Source organism: Chlorocebus sabaeus, chromosome 15 (genome assembly GCF_047675955.1).
Source record: "Chlorocebus sabaeus isolate Y175 chromosome 15, mChlSab1.0.hap1, whole genome shotgun sequence".
Classification (NCBI taxonomy): Eukaryota; Metazoa; Chordata; class Mammalia; order Primates; family Cercopithecidae; genus Chlorocebus; species Chlorocebus sabaeus.
The window spans coordinates 18,897,232-18,916,255 of record NC_132918.1 but is presented as its reverse complement, the minus strand read 5'-3'; the positions used below and the strand labels follow the sequence as shown (position 1 = coordinate 18,916,255).

The window sequence follows — 19,024 nt, the reverse complement described above, 5'->3', positions numbered from 1 at the left end:
GATAGGATTCTAAGATGAGACTGCCAAATTCTATTCTAAAATGAAAAAATATGGCAAGATTCCGGTATGGATGCCACTGTTTCCATTTTTTTCTTGACTATTTAGCATGTAGTGTAAGTGTGTTGACATTAAGGATTTTTTTATATGCATGTATCACGGTATTACAATTTGGGAAAATTCTGCAATATATTTTCAGGCAATTGGCTTTAAAATAATGAAGCTTCAGCTTTTAGCATAAACAGCCCTGAGAACAATGCATTCATATTACAGCTCAACTAGAAATAATCGAATTGAGAAACCTTAAAGTACAAAAACAAGTTCTAGAAAAGTTGTAAATTAAAAAAAAAAAAAAATTACCAACAGTTGAGGCACCACCGGACAATACTTTTAAGAGTTGGGAGTTTGGAAAAAAGAACTAACATACAAAGCTATGTGCATACATGTGCACATGCAAATTGTGTTGTAATGAAAACTTGTGTCTCCAAATTTTACAGCCTAATCGTTTTATTGCAGTGTCTCCTATTATAGATATCATGCTCTGACTGCAGGAGAGTTTTGGTAATTAACAGAAAGCGCTGGTACAGAGACTTGTATCATTAAGGGAAACAGAGTCAAGAGCTTGGTTAGCAACAATTTCTTCAAGTGACTGACAGCCCCTGGAAGGGAGCCTGAAAAAAAATCATAATTATGTTTCTGATGCAAATGCTAAGTCAAAGTAGCAATGATATGATCTATGTTGTAGCAAATAAGGTATAACAAAGTCTTCACAGTATAAATAAAATGTTCTAAAAAGAAACAAATATTCAACCTGTTAATAAATTGGTAAAATGTATACAGATAAAAATGGCTTATCATTGTACAATCTATCAACATGACAGTCCACATTTTATACATGGTAACTCATGATTTTTAACATTTGCTACAAAAAAGTACAACAAATATTAGGAATCAACTTTAACATTGCTGATGTCTAAGAAGAATGAAGTCACTTCTGTTCTATGTTAAAAAATACATGTTCCCTACTTCCTTTTAATATAATTTATAAAGCTTTACTAAATGAAATGTTTTGTTCTAGAGAGATATCTATTGACTTATGTGAAAATAAAGTCCCATATCTTTAAAATCTATACTTATATATCAAGAGTATTTACACTTCATATATTACTTAAAATGAAAATATTTATGCATAAACAGCTTTTGCCATTCAAAGTATGAAGATAGAGATGCATTATTATAATTTGTACACCCTTAATTTGTACACAATTGAAAATATATGTGAAATTTTACAAGTTAGGAAGAACAGGGGCATGCTAATCGAGAGTTAATACTAAATCATAACACCAGCATGGTTAAGAGGGGCCATAGGAATGACCTGCAAGCAGCATAGATTAATAATTTTCTGGAATTCCTATGAGTTACAATGCCAACCAGTAGCAATTAAGATACACATTGCAGAGTACTAAGAAACTAGAGCAGTATGTAGTAGGTACTTAAATAGAATACTGGAAAGAATGTAGCCTAATTTTAATTGTGCTTTAGATGGGCAAACGCTAAAATGTTATACTAAAAACGACTAACTACAACCTCACTATTTCTTGTGTTTTAGAAATTTCCTCTTTGCATTTCTCTTAAAGTATCTTGCTTCTTCCCCAAATGGGTTTGCTGAGGCTAAGACAAGATTTAAAAGTATGTACAAATTAAGCAACTAAAACTTGGGATCTTCTGTTACTAATGCTATTACCAGTCACTGATTAGATCAGTTACATCATCATGTATGATATACTTTCCTTCAGAAGATAGGAACAAAGCACTTTTTAGAGGTCAAGGCATGATGGGAGAAGTCTAAGAGCCAGTCTTGGAGAATTAAGGTATTTCTGAGATAGTGATTTTGTTCTGTGTTTTGCTCCAATATGATGATTGTTACTGAGTCAAAGGTCCTCACAAACCCTGTGATAATGTCTAAAATTCTAAATACATATGACTCAAAAGATTAAATAGAAATGCAGTGGTGTCACCTAAAATACCTTTTAAAATAATTCAGTTTATAGAATTATTTATTACTTATATTTCACACCAGCAACTGGATTAAGTCACACAACAATCAGAAAAAAATGCATATACTTAAAGTAAGTTAAATAATAATATTCATATAAAGTAATGTTGCTTCCATGATTCACTTTCAATTTACTTTAGAACAAAAAGGACATAAAATTAACAAAAATTCCAAATCAATTTAAGGAATTCTCAGTTTTTGTTTAATACATTAATGTAAAAAAATCTACTTAAAAATGGTTGGAAACGGGCCAGGTGTGGTGGCTCATGCTTGTAATCCCCAGCACTTTGGGAGGCTGAGGCAGGCGGATCACCTGAGGTCAGGAGTTCAAGACCAGCCTAGACAACATGGTGAAAACCCCGTCTCTACTAAAAAAATACAAAAAAAAATTAGCTGGGTGTGGTAGTGCACACCTGTAGTCCCAGCTACTTGGGAGGCTGAGGCAGGAGAATTACTGGAACCCAGGAGGCAGAGGTTACAGTGAGCCGAGATGGCACCACTGCACTGCAGCCTGGCTGACAGAGTGAGACTCAGTTTCAAAAAAAAAAAAAAAAAAAGAAAAAGTTGGAAAGGAGTATTTACTGATAAATAGTAGTATTTATTCAACATGGTTGGAAAACAAGCATTGCATAGTATCCTGTAAAGCAGATCACTCCCTTTATATGTTGGGGGCAAAGTTAAAAGCAAAAACAACTGAAAAGCAACTTTTCATTTTTATACTGACTTACAAACTCCTCACATAAAAATGTATAGATTTAATGAACCCTCTCTGCCACTGTCTTTTGTGTCTTCCTTATAATCTTACTTGCTAACTTTCACCCAACAGTTCAGTGCCCTTCTGCCAACCATAAGAAGGGACTAAACCCACCATCTAAGGTTACATCAAGTTTGCCAACAATTTGATAAATAGTATGACCAAAGTAATTACGTGGTTGCATGTGGCCGCCAAAATAACTGCCACTTTTGGATAACATGATTTTTGTTTAAGGATTTGTGTTTGCCCTACACAGGCTGAAACTGCAACAATTCCAGTACATAATCAGTTCATTTAATATTAAATCTGTAATTAATGCAGAGTAGTTCAACTTAAATGTGGTACTTCAATACCACTTTATGCTACATTGTTTGATTTAAAACCCTGGTTTATCATTTAACTAAAACACAGGAATGATTTGCTCAGACGTCACATCTGCTGAAGCTATCTTGTTTGTTTCTTGAACTGACATACTGAAAACCACAGGAATATTATAGGAAACATACCTACAAAATTAAAAAAAAATTATACATATTGATAATTTTTAAAAATTATCAATTGCTTGCAAAACTAACCCAGCACATTCTGAAAACAATTAAAAAAAGAAATGAGGTTGCTTATGAAGGCTATAGCTTTGGTGACAACTTAGAACCAAATTAGATCTGCAGTTGATTCAGACCTAAACAGTGTTCATGCCTGATGTTTCCATTTATTTGCAGGGTTTTATGGCTACAGCATATTCTTCACTCATTGCACACATGACAGACACCTAGAAGGAAAAAAGCAGGCAAAAGGTTATTCAGGAGACAATACACATAGAAGATATAATTAGTTCATTATATATTGTATATTTGTGGATATTTCATACATAGGGACTTCTGAAAGGGGTATTCCAAAACAAGCTACTTTCTTTACAGTTTTCCAAAGCAGAATTTCTCAAATAGTGGTTTGTAAGACAACTTCCAGGGAAAAGGAAAAATGACTATAAATGTTTGAACACTTACTACACATTACATTTCTGAAAGTTTTAACAAAGACAGTAAATCTCCTTCACTTTTTAACACTCTACTAGCATAATTTCTTACCTGCAAGAATAGCTCAGGGCCAGGCGCCTTGTTCAGGCCTGTAATCCTAGCACTTCTGGGAGGCCAAGGTGGGCAGATCGTCTGAGGTCAGGAGTCTGAGACCAGCTTGGCCAACATGTTGAAACCCAATCTCTACTAAAAATACAAAAATTAGCCAGATGTGGTGGCGTGCGCCTGTAATCCCAGCTACTCAGGAGGCTGAGGGGAGACTCACTTGAACCCGGGATGCGGAGGTTGCAGTGAGCTGAGATCATGCCACTGCACTCCAGCCTGGGTGACAGAGGGAGACTCCATCTCAAAAAAAAAAAAAAAAAAAAAAAAAAAAAAAGGGTCAGCTGCAGAGCTTCAGAACAAATTTGGGTTTGAGAGTAATGTTGATGTAGCAAAAACAAACTTTGATACTTTCTTTGGTAATGAGTCTCTAAGGGTTTTACAAAAACCTGCCTGAGAGATCATTTTCAACATTTTAGCAGTATTTTTAAACCACATTCCATATGTAGTATTTTATGTTAACTAGTTGAGGCTGAAGTTTTTACAAAATGGTTTTCAAAAACAATCCTTCTCTAAGTCTTTACCTGTACATCTTCACCTGCATTGTATTTTCCTTCTATTTCTTTGCCTAGTTCACCTTCTGGCAGTTTAAGATCCTCACGAACTTCACCAGTTTCTGTCAGCAGGGAAAGGTAACCATCTTGAATGCATATCAGCTATTAGAAGAAATTATATCATTTGTGCTGATTAGATTATATCCACTTCTTTGTAATGTTTACATAGTTAAATTGCAATTGATATTCTTGTAAGTACAAAGTAATACATTAATATTCTTAGTATTTAAAAATGCTAAAAATATAAAAAATATAAAATGTATACAGAATGGAAGTATAAGTTTACTCCTCCCGGTACTTCTCATACCCAATCTCTGCATTATTAAACAGTTTAGGTTTCTTTACAGTGTATTCCATTTATGTTTACAAAATAAATATAGTTGCTTTTTTTTAAAATGGGATATTGTAAGTACTTTACAGTGTGCTGTTTTGACTTAATAATATGTCTTAGAAATACTTTATAACCAGAAAATATAAACCTACCTTAGTTAACTACCACATAGCTGCATGGACATACTATAACTGATTTAACCAATTTCATATTACTGGGCATAAAAGTTATTTTTGCTATTACAAACAATGCATTTTCTAATTTGAATATGAGCAAAATTAAGTGGAAAATTTTTGGTCTTCAGCCAACAACAACAACAACAACAACAACAACAAAATCTACTAGTGTATGGATAACAGTAGTGAAAACAAAACAAAACAAAACAAAACACAGTTGTCAACCCAACCTGCAAAAAAGCAGTTTTGATACCACTGAACTTCTTTTACTACAGGAATGAGGAAACAACCAACCTCCACTCATTTATTCTATTAATGAAAGCATGTACACCATTAGTATGCCTAGAATCCTAACACGTTTTATAAAAGGCTATTATCCAGAATACCAGCTGCTAATATCTACAAAAGGAATCAAAGACAATGGCCCTTGAACCCCTGTAAACCACTACGATATAACCCAGACATATCGTTGGGATTGTTCTCCTCCACATACAGCGCCTATCAAAACTGACTATGGCTCTCCACAGAAACTCCATCTACCACAGGAAATTTGTTTTTATGTCTAGAAATCTCAAAAATAATAAATCCTACAGAGCTACAACAAAGAATTTTAACTAACCTCTTAGACCCTCAAATATTTGTGAGGTGGCTGGTAGAGAAGCAGGAGCAAGGAGGTTAAGGTAGAAGTGTAATTTTTAAAATATATATATATATAGTTAAAGATGGGGATCTCATTATATTGCCTAGGCTGGCCTCAAACTCCTGGGGTCAAGTGAGCCTCTGCTTTAGCCTTCCCAGGAGCTGGGACTATAGGTGTGCACCAATCCACCTAGCTTGAAGTGTAATTTTTAAACAACCACAACATTCCAAGGCAAAACTTTCTGATTTCTGTTTAGTTATTCCCTAAAGCAGAGCTTGTCTATTTCAAGAGTTAAATGTTCCTACTGTGCCACTAGTGACTGAAACACAGAAGCCAAATAATACTGATATTTTGAAAATGATGTATGTAATGGAGTTATTTTTTAAGAGTTAAGAATCATAAACTGTGGCATGAAATATATAAAGCATTTCAAATGTGAAATGTATAAATATCATAAAACATCTAGTAAAACAATGCATTTACAAACATTAAACATCTTATAAAATAAATTGCTATATTAAATACAATTAGAGTTTTAAAAAATAAAACTAAGCTATGAAAAACAAAAATAATGAGAACAAATTAATCTTTGATATGGTTTGGCTTTGTGTCCCCACCCAAATCTCATCTTGAATTATAATCCCCACATGTCGAGGAAGGGACCTGGTGGGAGGCAACTGGATCAAGGGGTCAGTCTCCCCAATGCTGTTGTCGTGATAGTGAGTGAGTTCTCTTCAAAGTGTTTAGCAGTTCCCGCCTCACTTGCTCTATCTCCTGCCGCCATGTAAGATGTGCCTTGCTTCCCCTTCGCCTTCTGCCATGGTTCCCGAGGCCTCCCTAGCCATGTGGAACTGTCACTCAATTAAATATCTTTTCTTTATAAATTACCCAGTCTCAGGTAGTTCTTCATAGCAGTGTGAAAAAGGACTAATACAGAAAATTGGTACCAGGAGTTTAGGCCACTGCTATAAAGATGCCTGAAAATATGGAAGCCACTTTGGAACTGGGTAATAGGCAGAGACTAGAACAGTTTGGAGGGCTCAGAAGAAAGAAAGATGAGGGAGAGTCTGAAACTTCCTAGAGACCTGTGGAATGAATTTGACCAAAATGCTGACAGTAATATGGACAGTGAAGTCCAGGCTGAGGTGGTTTCAGATGGAGATGAGGAACTCATTGGGAACTGGAACAAAGGTCACTTCTGCTGTGCTTTAGCAAAGAGACTGGCTGCATTTTGCCTTGCCCTAGAGATCTGTGGAACTATGAACTTGAGAGAGATGATTTAGGGTATCTGGCAGAAGAAATTTCTAAGCAGCAAAGTGTTCAAGAGGTAACCTGGCTTTTTTTTGAAAGCATACAGTCATATGCATTCATGAAGAGATGATCTGAAACTGGAGTTCATGTTTAAAAAAAGGCAAGAATAGCATAAAAGTTTGAAAAATGTGCAGCCTGACCATGTAGTAGGAAAGAAAAACCCTTTTTCTGGGAAGAAATTCAAGCCAGCTGCAGAAATTTCCATAAGTAACAAGGAACTGAATATCAATAGCCAAGACAATGGGGAAAATGTTGCAAATGGGGAAAATTTTGTAAAGATAGGGTTTCACCACATTGCCCAGGCTGGAGAACTAGTTCAAAAAAAAAAAAAAAAATTCACAGAAATAAGTTTCTGGACATTCCAGATGTCTTCATGGCATCCCCTCCCAACACAGGCCCAGGGGTCTAGGAGGGAAAAATGGTTTCATGGGCCAGGCCCAGGGCCCTGATGCTCTGTATAGCCTTGGGACTTGGTGCCCTGTATCCCAGCCACTCCAGCTCCAGCTGTGGCTAAAAGGGGCCAAGGTACAGCTTGGGCTGTTGCTTCAGAAGGTGTAAGCCCTAATTCTTGGAGGTTTCCATATGGTGTTGGGCCTGCAGGTGCACAGAAGGCAAGAGTTGAGGTTTGGGAGCCTCTGCTTAGATTTCAGAGGATGTATGAAATGTCTGGAGGTTCAGGCAGAGGTCTGCTGCAGGGGCAGAGCCCTTATGGAGAACCTCTGCTAGGGCAGTGCGGAAGGGAAAGGTGGGGTTAGATCCCCCACACAGAGTCCCCACTGGGACACTGCCTAGTGGAGCTGTGAGAAGGGGATCACCATCTTCCAGATTCCAGAATGGTGCACCATGTGCCTGCAAAAGCCACAGGCACTCAATACCAGCCACTGAAAGCAGCTGCAGAGGCTGTACCCTGCAGAGCCACAGGGGTAGAACTGCCCAAGGCCTTGGGAGCCTACCTTTTGGATCAGTGTGCCCTGGATGTAAGACATGGAGTCAAAGGAGATTATTTTGGAGCTTTAAGACTGAATGGCTGCCCTGCTAGGTTTCGGACGTGTATGGGACCTGTAGTTCCTTTGTTTTGGCCAACTTCTCCCATTTGAAGTGAGAGCATTTACCCAATGCCTGTACCCTCATTGTATCTAGGAAGTAACTAACTTGCTTTTCATTTTATAGGCTCATAGGCGGAAGGGACTTCCCTTGTTTCAGATGAGACTCTGGACTTGGACTTTTGGGTTAATGCTGGAATGAGTTAAGACTTTCAGGGACTGTAGAGAAGGCATGATTGTGTTTTGAAATGTGAGAACATGAGATTTGGAAGGGGCCTGGGACAGAATGATATGCTTTGGCTCTGTGTGCTCACCCAAATCTCATCTTGAATTATAATCCCCACATGTCAAAGGAGGGACTTGGTGGGAGGTGATTGGATCATGGGGGCAGTTTCCCTCATGCTGTTCTCATGATAGTGAGTGAGTTCTCATGATATCTGATGGTTTAAAAGTGTTTGACAGTACCCCCCCGCTTGCTGTCTCTCCTGCTGCCATATAAAACATGCCTTGCTTCCCCTTCACCTTCCTCCATGATTATAAGTTTCCTGAGGCCTCCCCAGTCATGTGGAACTGTGAGTCAATTAAATCTCTTTTCTTTATAAGTTACCCAGTTTCAGGTAGTTCTTTATAGTAGTGTGAAAATGGACGAATACAATCTTTTAAATTGAATTATTTATTTAAAAATCTTAAGCTCTATAGAAAAGTTGCAATAATGCAATGAAATCCCATATCCTTTACCTAGATACTGCCATTGTTAACATTTATCACATGTACACTATTTTCTCTATGTATACATCCAACATATATAACATCTATCATATACATTATTTTTACAGAACTATTGAGAGTAAGTTCCAAAGATCATGATTCTTCAGCAGTAAATACTTCAGTGCAACAGCCATGACTTTTCAGCAATTAAAACTTCAGTGTATTTTTCTCAAGAACAAGGATATGCTCTTAGATAACAACAACATATTTTTCAAAGTCAGGGAATTTAATACTGATAACCTATTATTCAATATATAGTACATATTTAAATTTGCCAATTATCCTAGTATTGTCCTTGATAGCAACTTATTTCCCTAACTCCAGGGTCGTATCTTGTATTTATTTGGCTATCATACCAGTTTAGTCTCTTAATTCTAACAGTTTCCCCCACCCTTTAACTTTCATGGCATCAACTTTTTGTTTTTTGGGGGGTTTGGTTTTTGTGAGACCAGGTCTTGCTCTTTCACGCAGGCAGGACTGTGGTGGCATGATCATGACTCACTGCAGCCTCAACCTCCAGGGCTCAAGTTATCCACCCACCTCATCCTCCAGAGTCACTGGGACCACATGCATACAACCACTATGCCTTTTTTTTTTACACTTATTTTTATTTTTTGTAGATACAGGGTCTTCCTGTGTTGCCCAGACTGGTCTCAAACTCCTGGGGGTTCACTGTTTTATAGAATATTCTTCAGTTTGTGTTTGTCTCACTGTTTCCTCATGATTAAGGTAACATTTTTGAAAGGAATACTATACAAATGATGTGCCCTCAGAGTATCCTATCAGGAGGCAAATGTCAATTTGTCCCATTACAAGTGATGTCAATTTTGATATGCTAAGGTAGTTATCTGCCAGATTTTTCCACTCCAAAGTTACACTTTCCCCCTTTGTAATTTGCAAGCTCTAAGAAAAAAAAAAAAAAAAAGGGCAACAGTGTCACTGTCAAGCCCCCAAGCATATTTTTGTGCAAATGTTTCCATCTTCTCTCTGACTCCATAGGGTTGGAAGGTGGGGATGGTAAGGAAATTGTTATAAGTATCTTCTTCTGGTCCTTTACCTTTAAACAAACCTACTGATTTGATCACTTTTAGATGTTTTGGAACAGCTTTTTTTTTTTTTGGTAGAAAGTAATTATTGTTAGTAGCAAGCAGGGAGACAGCAGAGGTGAGGGTCAAAAAACTTTAGAGATGTAAGGCATGTGAAGGTGTACCAAGCTCCTGAACAGTATATGAAGTTATAATGCTATCAGAATGTGGTATTTTTGGCCGGGTGCGGTGGCTCACACCTGTAATCCTAGCACTTCAGGAGAGGCCAAGGCGGGCAGATCATTTGAGGTCAGGAGTTCGAGACCAGCCTAGCCAATATGGCAAAACCTTGTCTCTACTAAAAATTTAAAAATTAGCTGGATGTGATGGCATCTGGAGTCCCAGCTACTTGGGAAGCTGAGGCAGGAGAATCACTTGAACCCAGGAGGCGGAGGTTGTAGTGAGCTGAGATCATACCACTGCACTCCAACCTGGATGGCAGAGCAAGACTCCATCTCAAAAAAAAAAAAAAAAAAAGAATGTGGTATTTTTTATTTCCTACTAAAATAATCCAGGGCTCCTTGGATAATTCCAGGTCCAGATCAGGAAGTGTGTAAGATGAACCTGGAGCAAGCTGTTGTACTAAAAAGCAAGGAGCTATCAAGGAGAATTAAAATTTGGCCCATGTCAAAGGGACTCAAGAGGTAACCTGAATAAGCTCCCATTGGCCAAGATGGAACAATGTGAGAATCAATAAGGACAATAACAACAGTGGATTGAAACACAAGTATGTCTAAATGTTTGAGTTTATAATGAAAAAATATGTATTTGGTCATCTTCAGTGGATGCCAGGAACCAATTTATTTTATAAACTGTACCTTAAAGGGAAAAAGTCAAATACACCCACCCCTGCTACACACACAGACACTGTCTCTTAAGGTAAACAAACAAAAATTGATGAAGGGAAGTTTCTTTTTATAGGAGTATTCTGGCTAAGAAAAACAAATGAAGGAATAACAGATCATAAATTTTGTCTCCTCAATTAATAGATTGAGACAGTGATCACATATCTGATAATATCACAAAAGGAGAAACAATCAGACTTATTTATCTAATGACTGCATAGAACATTATGGAGTAGTCCTGTTAAAGGAAAGAAAGGAAGAAAATAAAAATCTGAACTGAATCTGATCAAGACTCTACATCTTACTACCAAGTTTCAGGAAACACAAGGGACAGAGGAACATGTTAAAAAACAAGGAAATGCAATTAGCAAAATCCATACAGTGGGAAAGTCTACAGAAGAAATGACCCAGTGTCTTTGTCAAAAACTTGCAGAGACAGAAGTAATCACACTGGTAATTGTTGAAGCTGAGTGACAGGTACACAGGATTCATTATACTATACTTTGAAAATTTCCACAATAAAAAGTGAAACAAAAAATGCTATAGTGTATATGAATTCTAGAACAAGCACCGTAACCACTAAGTGCTGGGAGGCACAGTAAGCTAAGGAAGCAAAACATGATCTAAAAGGGAGTGTGAGGAGAGTTAGTGACTACAGACTGTCTTAGATGTAGTCAGAATAGGAAAGAACACTGAAAAGGGGGAATTATTGGGAAACTACTTTGCCTCATTTGTACTACTGATATACAACAGAAGGCTGGAGAAGGTATATTATCCCTACAGGTGCCTTCCTCTTTTATTTTTTATTTTTTATTTTTTTTGAGATGGAGTCTAGCTCTGTCAGCAGGCTGAAGAGCAGTGGCGCAATCTCAGCTCACTGCAACCTCCACCTCACTGGTGGTCTCGAACTCGTGATCTCGTGATCTGCCCGCCTCAGCCTCCCAAAGTGCTGGGATTACAGGCGTGAGCCACCATGCCTGGCCAGGTGCCTTCTTAGTTCTAATTTCTGAATTTAATTTTTTTTCTCAATCTATTTCAAAACAACCAGACTTGTTTAGGTAACACCTATTCCTTTTTATTTCTTCCTTCTTTTCCCCCAGAGTGTAGCACTCTTGTGCTACTTCCTTAGAGTTGCTGGTTCCTGGTAGAGACTGAATGCTTGATCACCATTATTATACAGCCTAAGCAAATAACACCACCATCACCTGACCCACCAAGCCACACAACTGGAAAGGCACAGCAGCTCTCCATCATTGAGTGGAAGTAGCGTATATGAGATCAGCTTGAGAAGGACCTAAACGTACAAACAAGTTGTATAAGAAGTGGCTCAGACTCAGAAAACACCTTCTCTTACCACATTGACACTTCTCCCTCAACTCATACCAATGACTTGATGGAGAGTTGCCTATGACCAGTTGACTGAGAAAGGAAAATATTCACAATGGTTTCTAGATGGTTATGCATTATATGATGACGCCATTCAGGGGTCGGCCTGAAAGTGGGTTTGGGAAGAACTTCAAGCACTGGACCTGAAAGAAGACAGAACCAGAAGTGTGTATTTGCACTGATTATCAGCTGTAGCTAACCATTTGGCTGGAAGGTTAAGGACACAGAAAGAACAAGATAGGAAAACTGCTGACAGTAAGGTTTGGAGAAGTGGTATGTTTACAGACCTCTCCAAATAACTGAAGAATGTGTCCACATGAATGCTCACCCAAGGGGATCTGTAGAGATTAGGCTCTAAAAAATTAGGTGTGCAAGGTGATTCTCACTGTGAATGTGTGAATGCCATTCAGCCTTTTATTTTTATTTATTTATTTTTTTTTGAGACCGAGTCTCACTCTGTCACCAGCTGCAGTGCAGTGGTGTGATCTCAGCTCACTCCAACTTGCACCTCCCGGGTTCAAGCAATTCTCCTGCCTCAGCCTCCCAAGTAGCTGGGGTTACAGGTGCGTGCCACCACACCGGCTAATTTTTGTATTTTTTGTAGAGACGAAAAGGTGCCCTTTTTTTTTTTTTTTTTTTTTTTTGAGATGGAGTCTCGCTCTGTCGCCCAGGCTGAAGTGCAATGGCGGGATCTTAGCTCACTGCAACCTCCGCCTCCCAGGTTCAAGTGATTCTCCTGCCTCAGCCTCCTGAGTAGCTGGGATTACAGGCATGCACCACCATGCCCGGCTAATTTTTATATTTTCAGTAGAGACAGGGTTTCACCATGTTGGCCAGGATGGTCTCGATCTCTTGACCTCGTGATCTGCCCGCCTTGGCCTCCCAAAGTGCTAGGATTACAGGTGTGAGCCACCGCACCTGACTTCAGCTTCTTTTTGTAGCTTCCCTCGTCTTTGCTTAGTGGGATCAATGACACAGGCTTTCTCTCACCAATACTGATCCGACTACAGCCACTACTGAAAACCTCACAGAAACAGGAGAGTCTTGATATGGCAGAAGAAGAACATAGAACAAATGAACAAGAAGTCTTGATATGTTCCCCAGAAGAACAGCTGGTCACCTGACTGCACCCCTTCCATCATGAAACAGGCAGCAATTTTTTCTTATTGCAGTAGTTTTACTCTACATATGGATTTGCCTTTCTTGCCTGCAGTGCTTCTGCTAAAATCTCATCGCAATTTACAGAATGCCTCATTCCTGTCATAGTATCTCACACTGCATCACTTCTGACTAGAAAACTAATTTTACAGGCAAAGTAACGAGGGAGTGAAACACCCAGATAATTCGCTGGTTCATGTACCCTATCATTCCAAGACAGCTTGCCTCTGTGGATTGGCCTAGCCTAGTGAAGACTCACGTATGGTACCTGCTGGATGGTACTTTGTTGGCCTGGAGTGTTGTTTTTGGCAGGTTACAATATATTTCAATATATGGTGCTATTTTTCCCATAATAGAATACACAGGTCTAGGAACTAAAGTTAGTGGCTCTTCTCATGATTACCCTTAATGATCCTGTAACAAATATTTGCTTCTAGTCCTTGCAATATTGGGCCCTATTGGTTTAGAGGTTTTCTATTTCCAAAGAAAGACTGCTTCCATCTGAGAACACAAGGATTCCCATGAAACAGGTAAAAATTATAGAAAGACTTTAAGCTCAGGGAATTCAATTAACATATCTAAACATTCAAATAATATACTACTTATTCGAATTCAATTAACACATCTCAACATTCAAATGATATACTACTTATTTGAATTCAATTAACGTATCTCAACATTCAAATAATATACTACATATTTGAAGAATATACTGGGATTTAATAGTCACAGTTTTGGCAATTCACTAATAATCCAAAGATCCACAATATATACTTTATGTGTCTGTAGTAATTAGTTTTCCTTCTGGAAAATGTTCTTCAAATGGCAGGTAAAACTTTAGTAAATGCAGAAACGGCATTTAACTTGTGGTGAGGTTTATATCAACACAGAACTTTCCAAAGAAATATGATTCCAGAGTACTAATGTCTGAATAAGCATTTCTCTATGAATTTGGGGATTCCCAAAGTTATATCTGGATTTATAATTTACACCATCACTGAGTCCCAGACATCTATAACTACTTTTGGGAGAAGTAATGTAAATAAGCAATTCTAATCCAAGCTAATCTTGAAAAAGAAGTCAGGAGACAATTTTTCTTTCATTCTGAACTTATTTTAAAACACATAAAATTAAAACTATAAATATTAATATGTTTTGTTTCCTGTTTACTTTTTAATTACTATAATGAACAGAATACATATTTCTCTTTAGCCAACTGCCAAACTGGCACTCAAAATATTGAATTCAGCAAATATAAAGGATTACACACAGCCAAATAATGAGTAGGTATTTAATCAAGGCACTTGGTTAGGTAAGTGAAGACCACCAAAGCACAATAAATATAAATAGAAAGGCTCACAGAACATTTTTTTTTTTTTTTTTTTTTTTTTTTTGATACAGCGTCCCATTCTGTCGCCCAGGCTGGAGCGCAGTGGAGTGATCATGGCTCAGTGCAGCCTTGACCTCCGGGGGCTCAAGTGACCCTCCCACCTCAGCCTCTGGGTCTGCTGGGACTACAGCTGCGTACACCACCATGCCTGGCTATTTTTTTTTTTTTTTTTCCGTATTTTGTAAAGATAGGGTTTCACCGCATTGCCCAGGCTGGAGAACTAGTTTTTTTTAAAAAATTAACAGAAATAAGTTTTCTATGCTGACTTGAAAATGAAGAGCTGAGAAATAATGAGTAATTTCTATGCCAGGCATTGTTGTATTAACTAATAAAACCTCAAAATGATCCCATAAGACATTATTATTTATGCCTTTGCTTTACAAAGAAAGAAATTAAAGCAAAACAGGTTAAGTAACTGTCAACCAAGGTCACACAGCTATTAAGTGCCAAAGTAGAGACTAGGACCAAGCCTGACTGGCTTAAATCATCCTCTTACCCACTTTGCAGTGAGGTGTACATACCAAGGGCTGGGACAAGGGTGAAGTAAGACACTTGTCTTGGGTGCAAAATTAAAGAAGGCACCAAAAAAACCTCAGTGACCAGATAAGCACTTTAATGCAATATTTTAAAAAATCAGAATTAATGAAAAAATCCTATGATAAAATACCAACATTTTAAATAAAGATGGGATCAGAATTTTCTTTGTGCCTTTAGCTCCTATATGGCTTGTCATTGTTACTAGTTCTGTCTCTATTTAAAATTTTGTGCCTGAGGCAAGAGCCTCCCTCACTTCATTTGCCTCATCCTAGTCTAGGACCCAAATCAAATTTTTCCTTTAAGTCTTGAGCTCCGATAAATGACTGGCTAACCTTAACATAGTATAATAGTAATTATCTGAACTGCTGATACCATCTTTCTGAAACATGCAACAGGCAAAAGCATTCTATATTGAATGAATATTACTGAATATAATTAATACAGAATATTTGAAGCATTCACATTTTAAGATGAAGAGAAACCCAATTTTGACAAAATTCTATGCTCAGCTTTAGCCTACTGTACTATCCTTACTATATTCAGTAATCACACATTTAACAAATATTTTTTGAGCCCCTACTATGTACCACATCAAATTCGGTGCTCCAACAATAATGAAATGATTAAGTAGAATATATATTTAACAAATGTTTTTTGAGCACCCACTATGAACCACATCAAATTTGGTGCTCCAACAATAATGAAATGATTAAGTAGAATTTTTACATAGGAAAAGGGTGAAACAGAACAGTACTTTTTGGTACATATCTACTTATGGAGTTCTTATGGGGTACCTTTTCTCATTTAATCCTCATACTATCCCTATTTTGTAGATGAGAAGACAGGCTCAGAAAGGTTATATTACTGGTCCAAAATCATCCAACTAGAAAGTGACAGAACTAGATCCAAACCCAGATCTACCTGGTTAAAAAAACCCACTTGCAAGACGATTCAAATTTCTACAAAGACTTCAAAGCAACCTAGAAAACATTTATGGCAAGTCGGAAAATGAAAACATAGAAGTGTTTACTAGATTAAAACTACAAAAAAGTATGTTTGCATGTGGACAAACAGCAAAAGGAAATCATTGCATAAGTGCAGTTGATAGCAACATTAAAAAAATTTATACAATAAAGGGTACAGAAAAAAATCAGTTTAAGTTGGATAAAACAAATACCAGTGTCAACTATGTAGTTTTTACTATGTAAAATGAGCAGAAATGAGTTTGATATATGATATGCTTGATGTAGAAACTGAAGACTTTCAAGAAAAGCTTTAGTTATGAGTAATCTGAGCTTCCACATCCTATAAGGTCAATTATTTGGTTATCATCAGTACTCCAAACAACAAAATGCTATCATTAAATATGACCTACCCAAATGTATAGCTGGAACTAAAACTTGAAGTTTACATATATAATTTAGCAAAAGGTCACAGCATGGTCACTGAACGTAATTTCACCAATTACATAGTTTTCGTGTTTTCTTCACCATACTCAGTGACCATGTACTTTATATTTATGGCTTTCAACTTATTTCCCTACTTAAGAATGTCAGGTTCTGACTAACATTCATTAATACAAAAACTTGGTAGGAACATGAATTTCAGTAGTTTCTTGAATGTCTTAGGTCTGATCAGTGAAAAGAAACAAAACATCCAGGAGGGATGTTTTAAATTAGAATAAGAAATATATAACAGAGAGAATAGTACTTTTACTAAACATTGGACTTAATTGCAATATGCAGTCACTTGGCCTGAGGAGCACTAATAAGTATTTGACTTTTTAAAAAATGCAAGAATGTAAAAAAAAAATAGCAAACTAGCAATAATCCTAGAAAAGGTACAAGTGTTAAACATCACTATTTCTCCAGTTTCTAAGATAGGTGGTGCCTAATAATTGGTTAGAAAAACCTACGAAACTGCTCTTGGGTTTTGTCAAATTATTACTGATAGTACAAAGTATTTGCACCTTGAAGAAACAAGCAACATTCTAAAGAAAATCAGTGCTTACTTGATAATCATTTCTCTTAATATTTGGAACATCCATGTTGTGAGTAGAAGGACAAATATCTTCATATTTTTTGCCCGTGAAAATATCAATTCCAACAAGGTGAACCTAACAGAGGAGAACAGGAAACCTGTTTAATCTCTGCCAAGTATATCACTCATTACACACACAAGAGCACAATACCAACGCTGATTACGACAGATTCCTTTTCTCTGCCTTCCAAGGTCATCTGATTTTACTTAAAAAAAAGTAGTGGTCTTACAATTAGGAGGCAGTAAACAACTAAACAGTATCACATGTCAAGACCCAACATAGTCCAGTGATTCAATTATGAGATTACACAAGAAAAATAAAGTGTAGGTTTCTTAGAATTGCTGGAACAGGTTTTCTCATCTGTAAACTGAATAGATCTTCTAAGTCACTAGGATTCAGGAAAGTTTCAGTTCCCAGTTAATGAACATTGTAAAGGGCCCAAGAAGGGACTGCTACCTTTCAGTATTCAACGTAATAACTGATCACCCAGTAATTGTGGGAAGGAAAAAACAGTGCTTATTACAAAATTTTAAGTATAGAAATCTCATGATCTGTAACGGAACACAAATGATCAAAGTCCCAACGCCAAAGCCAAAGCCTGATCTGCAAGGGCACTTACCTTGGCATGACCATGCTTTCCAGTTTTGGAAGTTGACATTTCCACTATTTTGCATGGTCGTCCTTTGAGCACCACGAAGCCGTTTTTGCGCAAGGCCGAACACTGCATAGGGTAAGTGCTGGAAGCCCCGGCATCTCCAGTAGTGAAATCAATTTCGTCCGCCATGGTGGGCTGGGGAGATGGTAGTTTTGCCGTGGGAACTACACAAAAAAAGTTTGTGTTTGCTTTTCAGCAACGGGTATGTAGGCACGGAAACGTCTCATTTCAGACAAGTTATGTGCCAAGCATCACGGGCCTGTTATTTCTGCATGTAAGGAACACCCACCCTAGACTAGTGGACACTTTCTAACTCTGGCCTCTACAAACTTTTCCAGCTATTGCTTGGGGAGGTGGGATGAGAAGTCGCAGAAGAGCTCGCTGAGGGTAGGGACACCCGCCCTGGGCGCTCCTCCGCGCTGGAAACAGCAGGTTGCGGCCCCCATCGCCCCACCGCAGAAGCCGGCGACCTTCCCGCGCCGCCTAGCACTCGGCCGCCGCCCCGAACCCTACTGCGGGGTATCCAGCCCAGGCCGCACGTCCCCGCGAAGGATGCGGGGTAACAGAACCTGGCCAGCGGCACCCGGCCCTCTGCTAGCTGGCGCGCAACCCGCCCTCCACCCTTCAACGCCGCCGCCGCGGCCGCACAGGCGCCCCCTGTTCTGCCGGCATCCTCGGCTCAGCTCGGCCCGGCCCCACCAGGGCCTGAGCCCCGGCGGTCCCGCGCTCGCCTCTGTTCCCCCATCCATTCTCCTTCCTTCCCTCGGTCAGCGCTTGGCTCTGGGCGCCTTCCCCGGCCCTGCCTCGCTCTGGCCCCATCCCCACCAGCTTTTCCCCAGGTCCTCACCTTTCAGCTGGTAAAGAGTGCCTTTCGTCTGCGTACCCGCGCTGGTCCCCAATAGCTGCGGCGCCGGCGGCGGCGGTGGCGGCCGCGGCAGTTCCAAGAGACGGGGCGGGGCCGCCACACTTTCCACACCCCAGCCTCCCCGCCCTTACCCGCCCCCACCTCAGCCCCATTTCCGGGATAGGCCCCGGAGCGTCACAGGCACCGCCCCCTCGGGCTACCATTGGCTACCAGATTCCTGAGGCTCCGCCCAGTCACGTGAAGAGCGCCCTGGCAACCCCACGTGCTGCGGATTAGTGCACTTCCGGCGTGGAGCG

The 19,024-nt window shown here is 38.9% G+C and overlaps 1 protein-coding gene across 1 annotated transcript; it reads right to left on the bottom strand.

Moving 5' to 3' along the window:
* Positions 1–2,638: 2,638 nt before the first annotated feature.
* EIF5A2 (eukaryotic translation initiation factor 5A2) lies at positions 2,639–18,840 on the bottom strand. The gene is made up of 5 exons (XM_007972109.3): positions 18,711–18,840; positions 17,828–18,027; positions 17,179–17,283; positions 4,468–4,599; positions 2,639–3,576 (listed from the first exon to the last, which is right to left on the bottom strand). The coding sequence occupies exons 2-5, from the start codon at positions 17,990–17,992 to the stop codon at positions 3,517–3,519; spliced, it is 462 nt and encodes a 153-aa protein (XP_007970300.1). The 5' UTR covers positions 17,993–18,027; positions 18,711–18,840; the 3' UTR covers positions 2,639–3,516.
* Positions 18,841–19,024: the final 184 nt, after the last annotated feature.

Coding starts and splice junctions, on each gene's coding strand:
- EIF5A2 (XM_007972109.3), bottom strand. CDS start 17,992: ATGGCGGACGAAATTGATTTCACTACTGGAGATGCCGGGGCTTCCAGC. Junction 17,284..17,827: donor GAAAGCATGGTCATGCCAAG/GTAAGTGCCCTT, acceptor CTCCTCTGTTAG/GTTCACCTTGTTGGAATTGA. Junction 4,600..17,178: donor TTAAGAGAAATGATTATCAA/GTAAGCACTGAT, acceptor TTCTTCTAATAG/CTGATATGCATTCAAGATGG.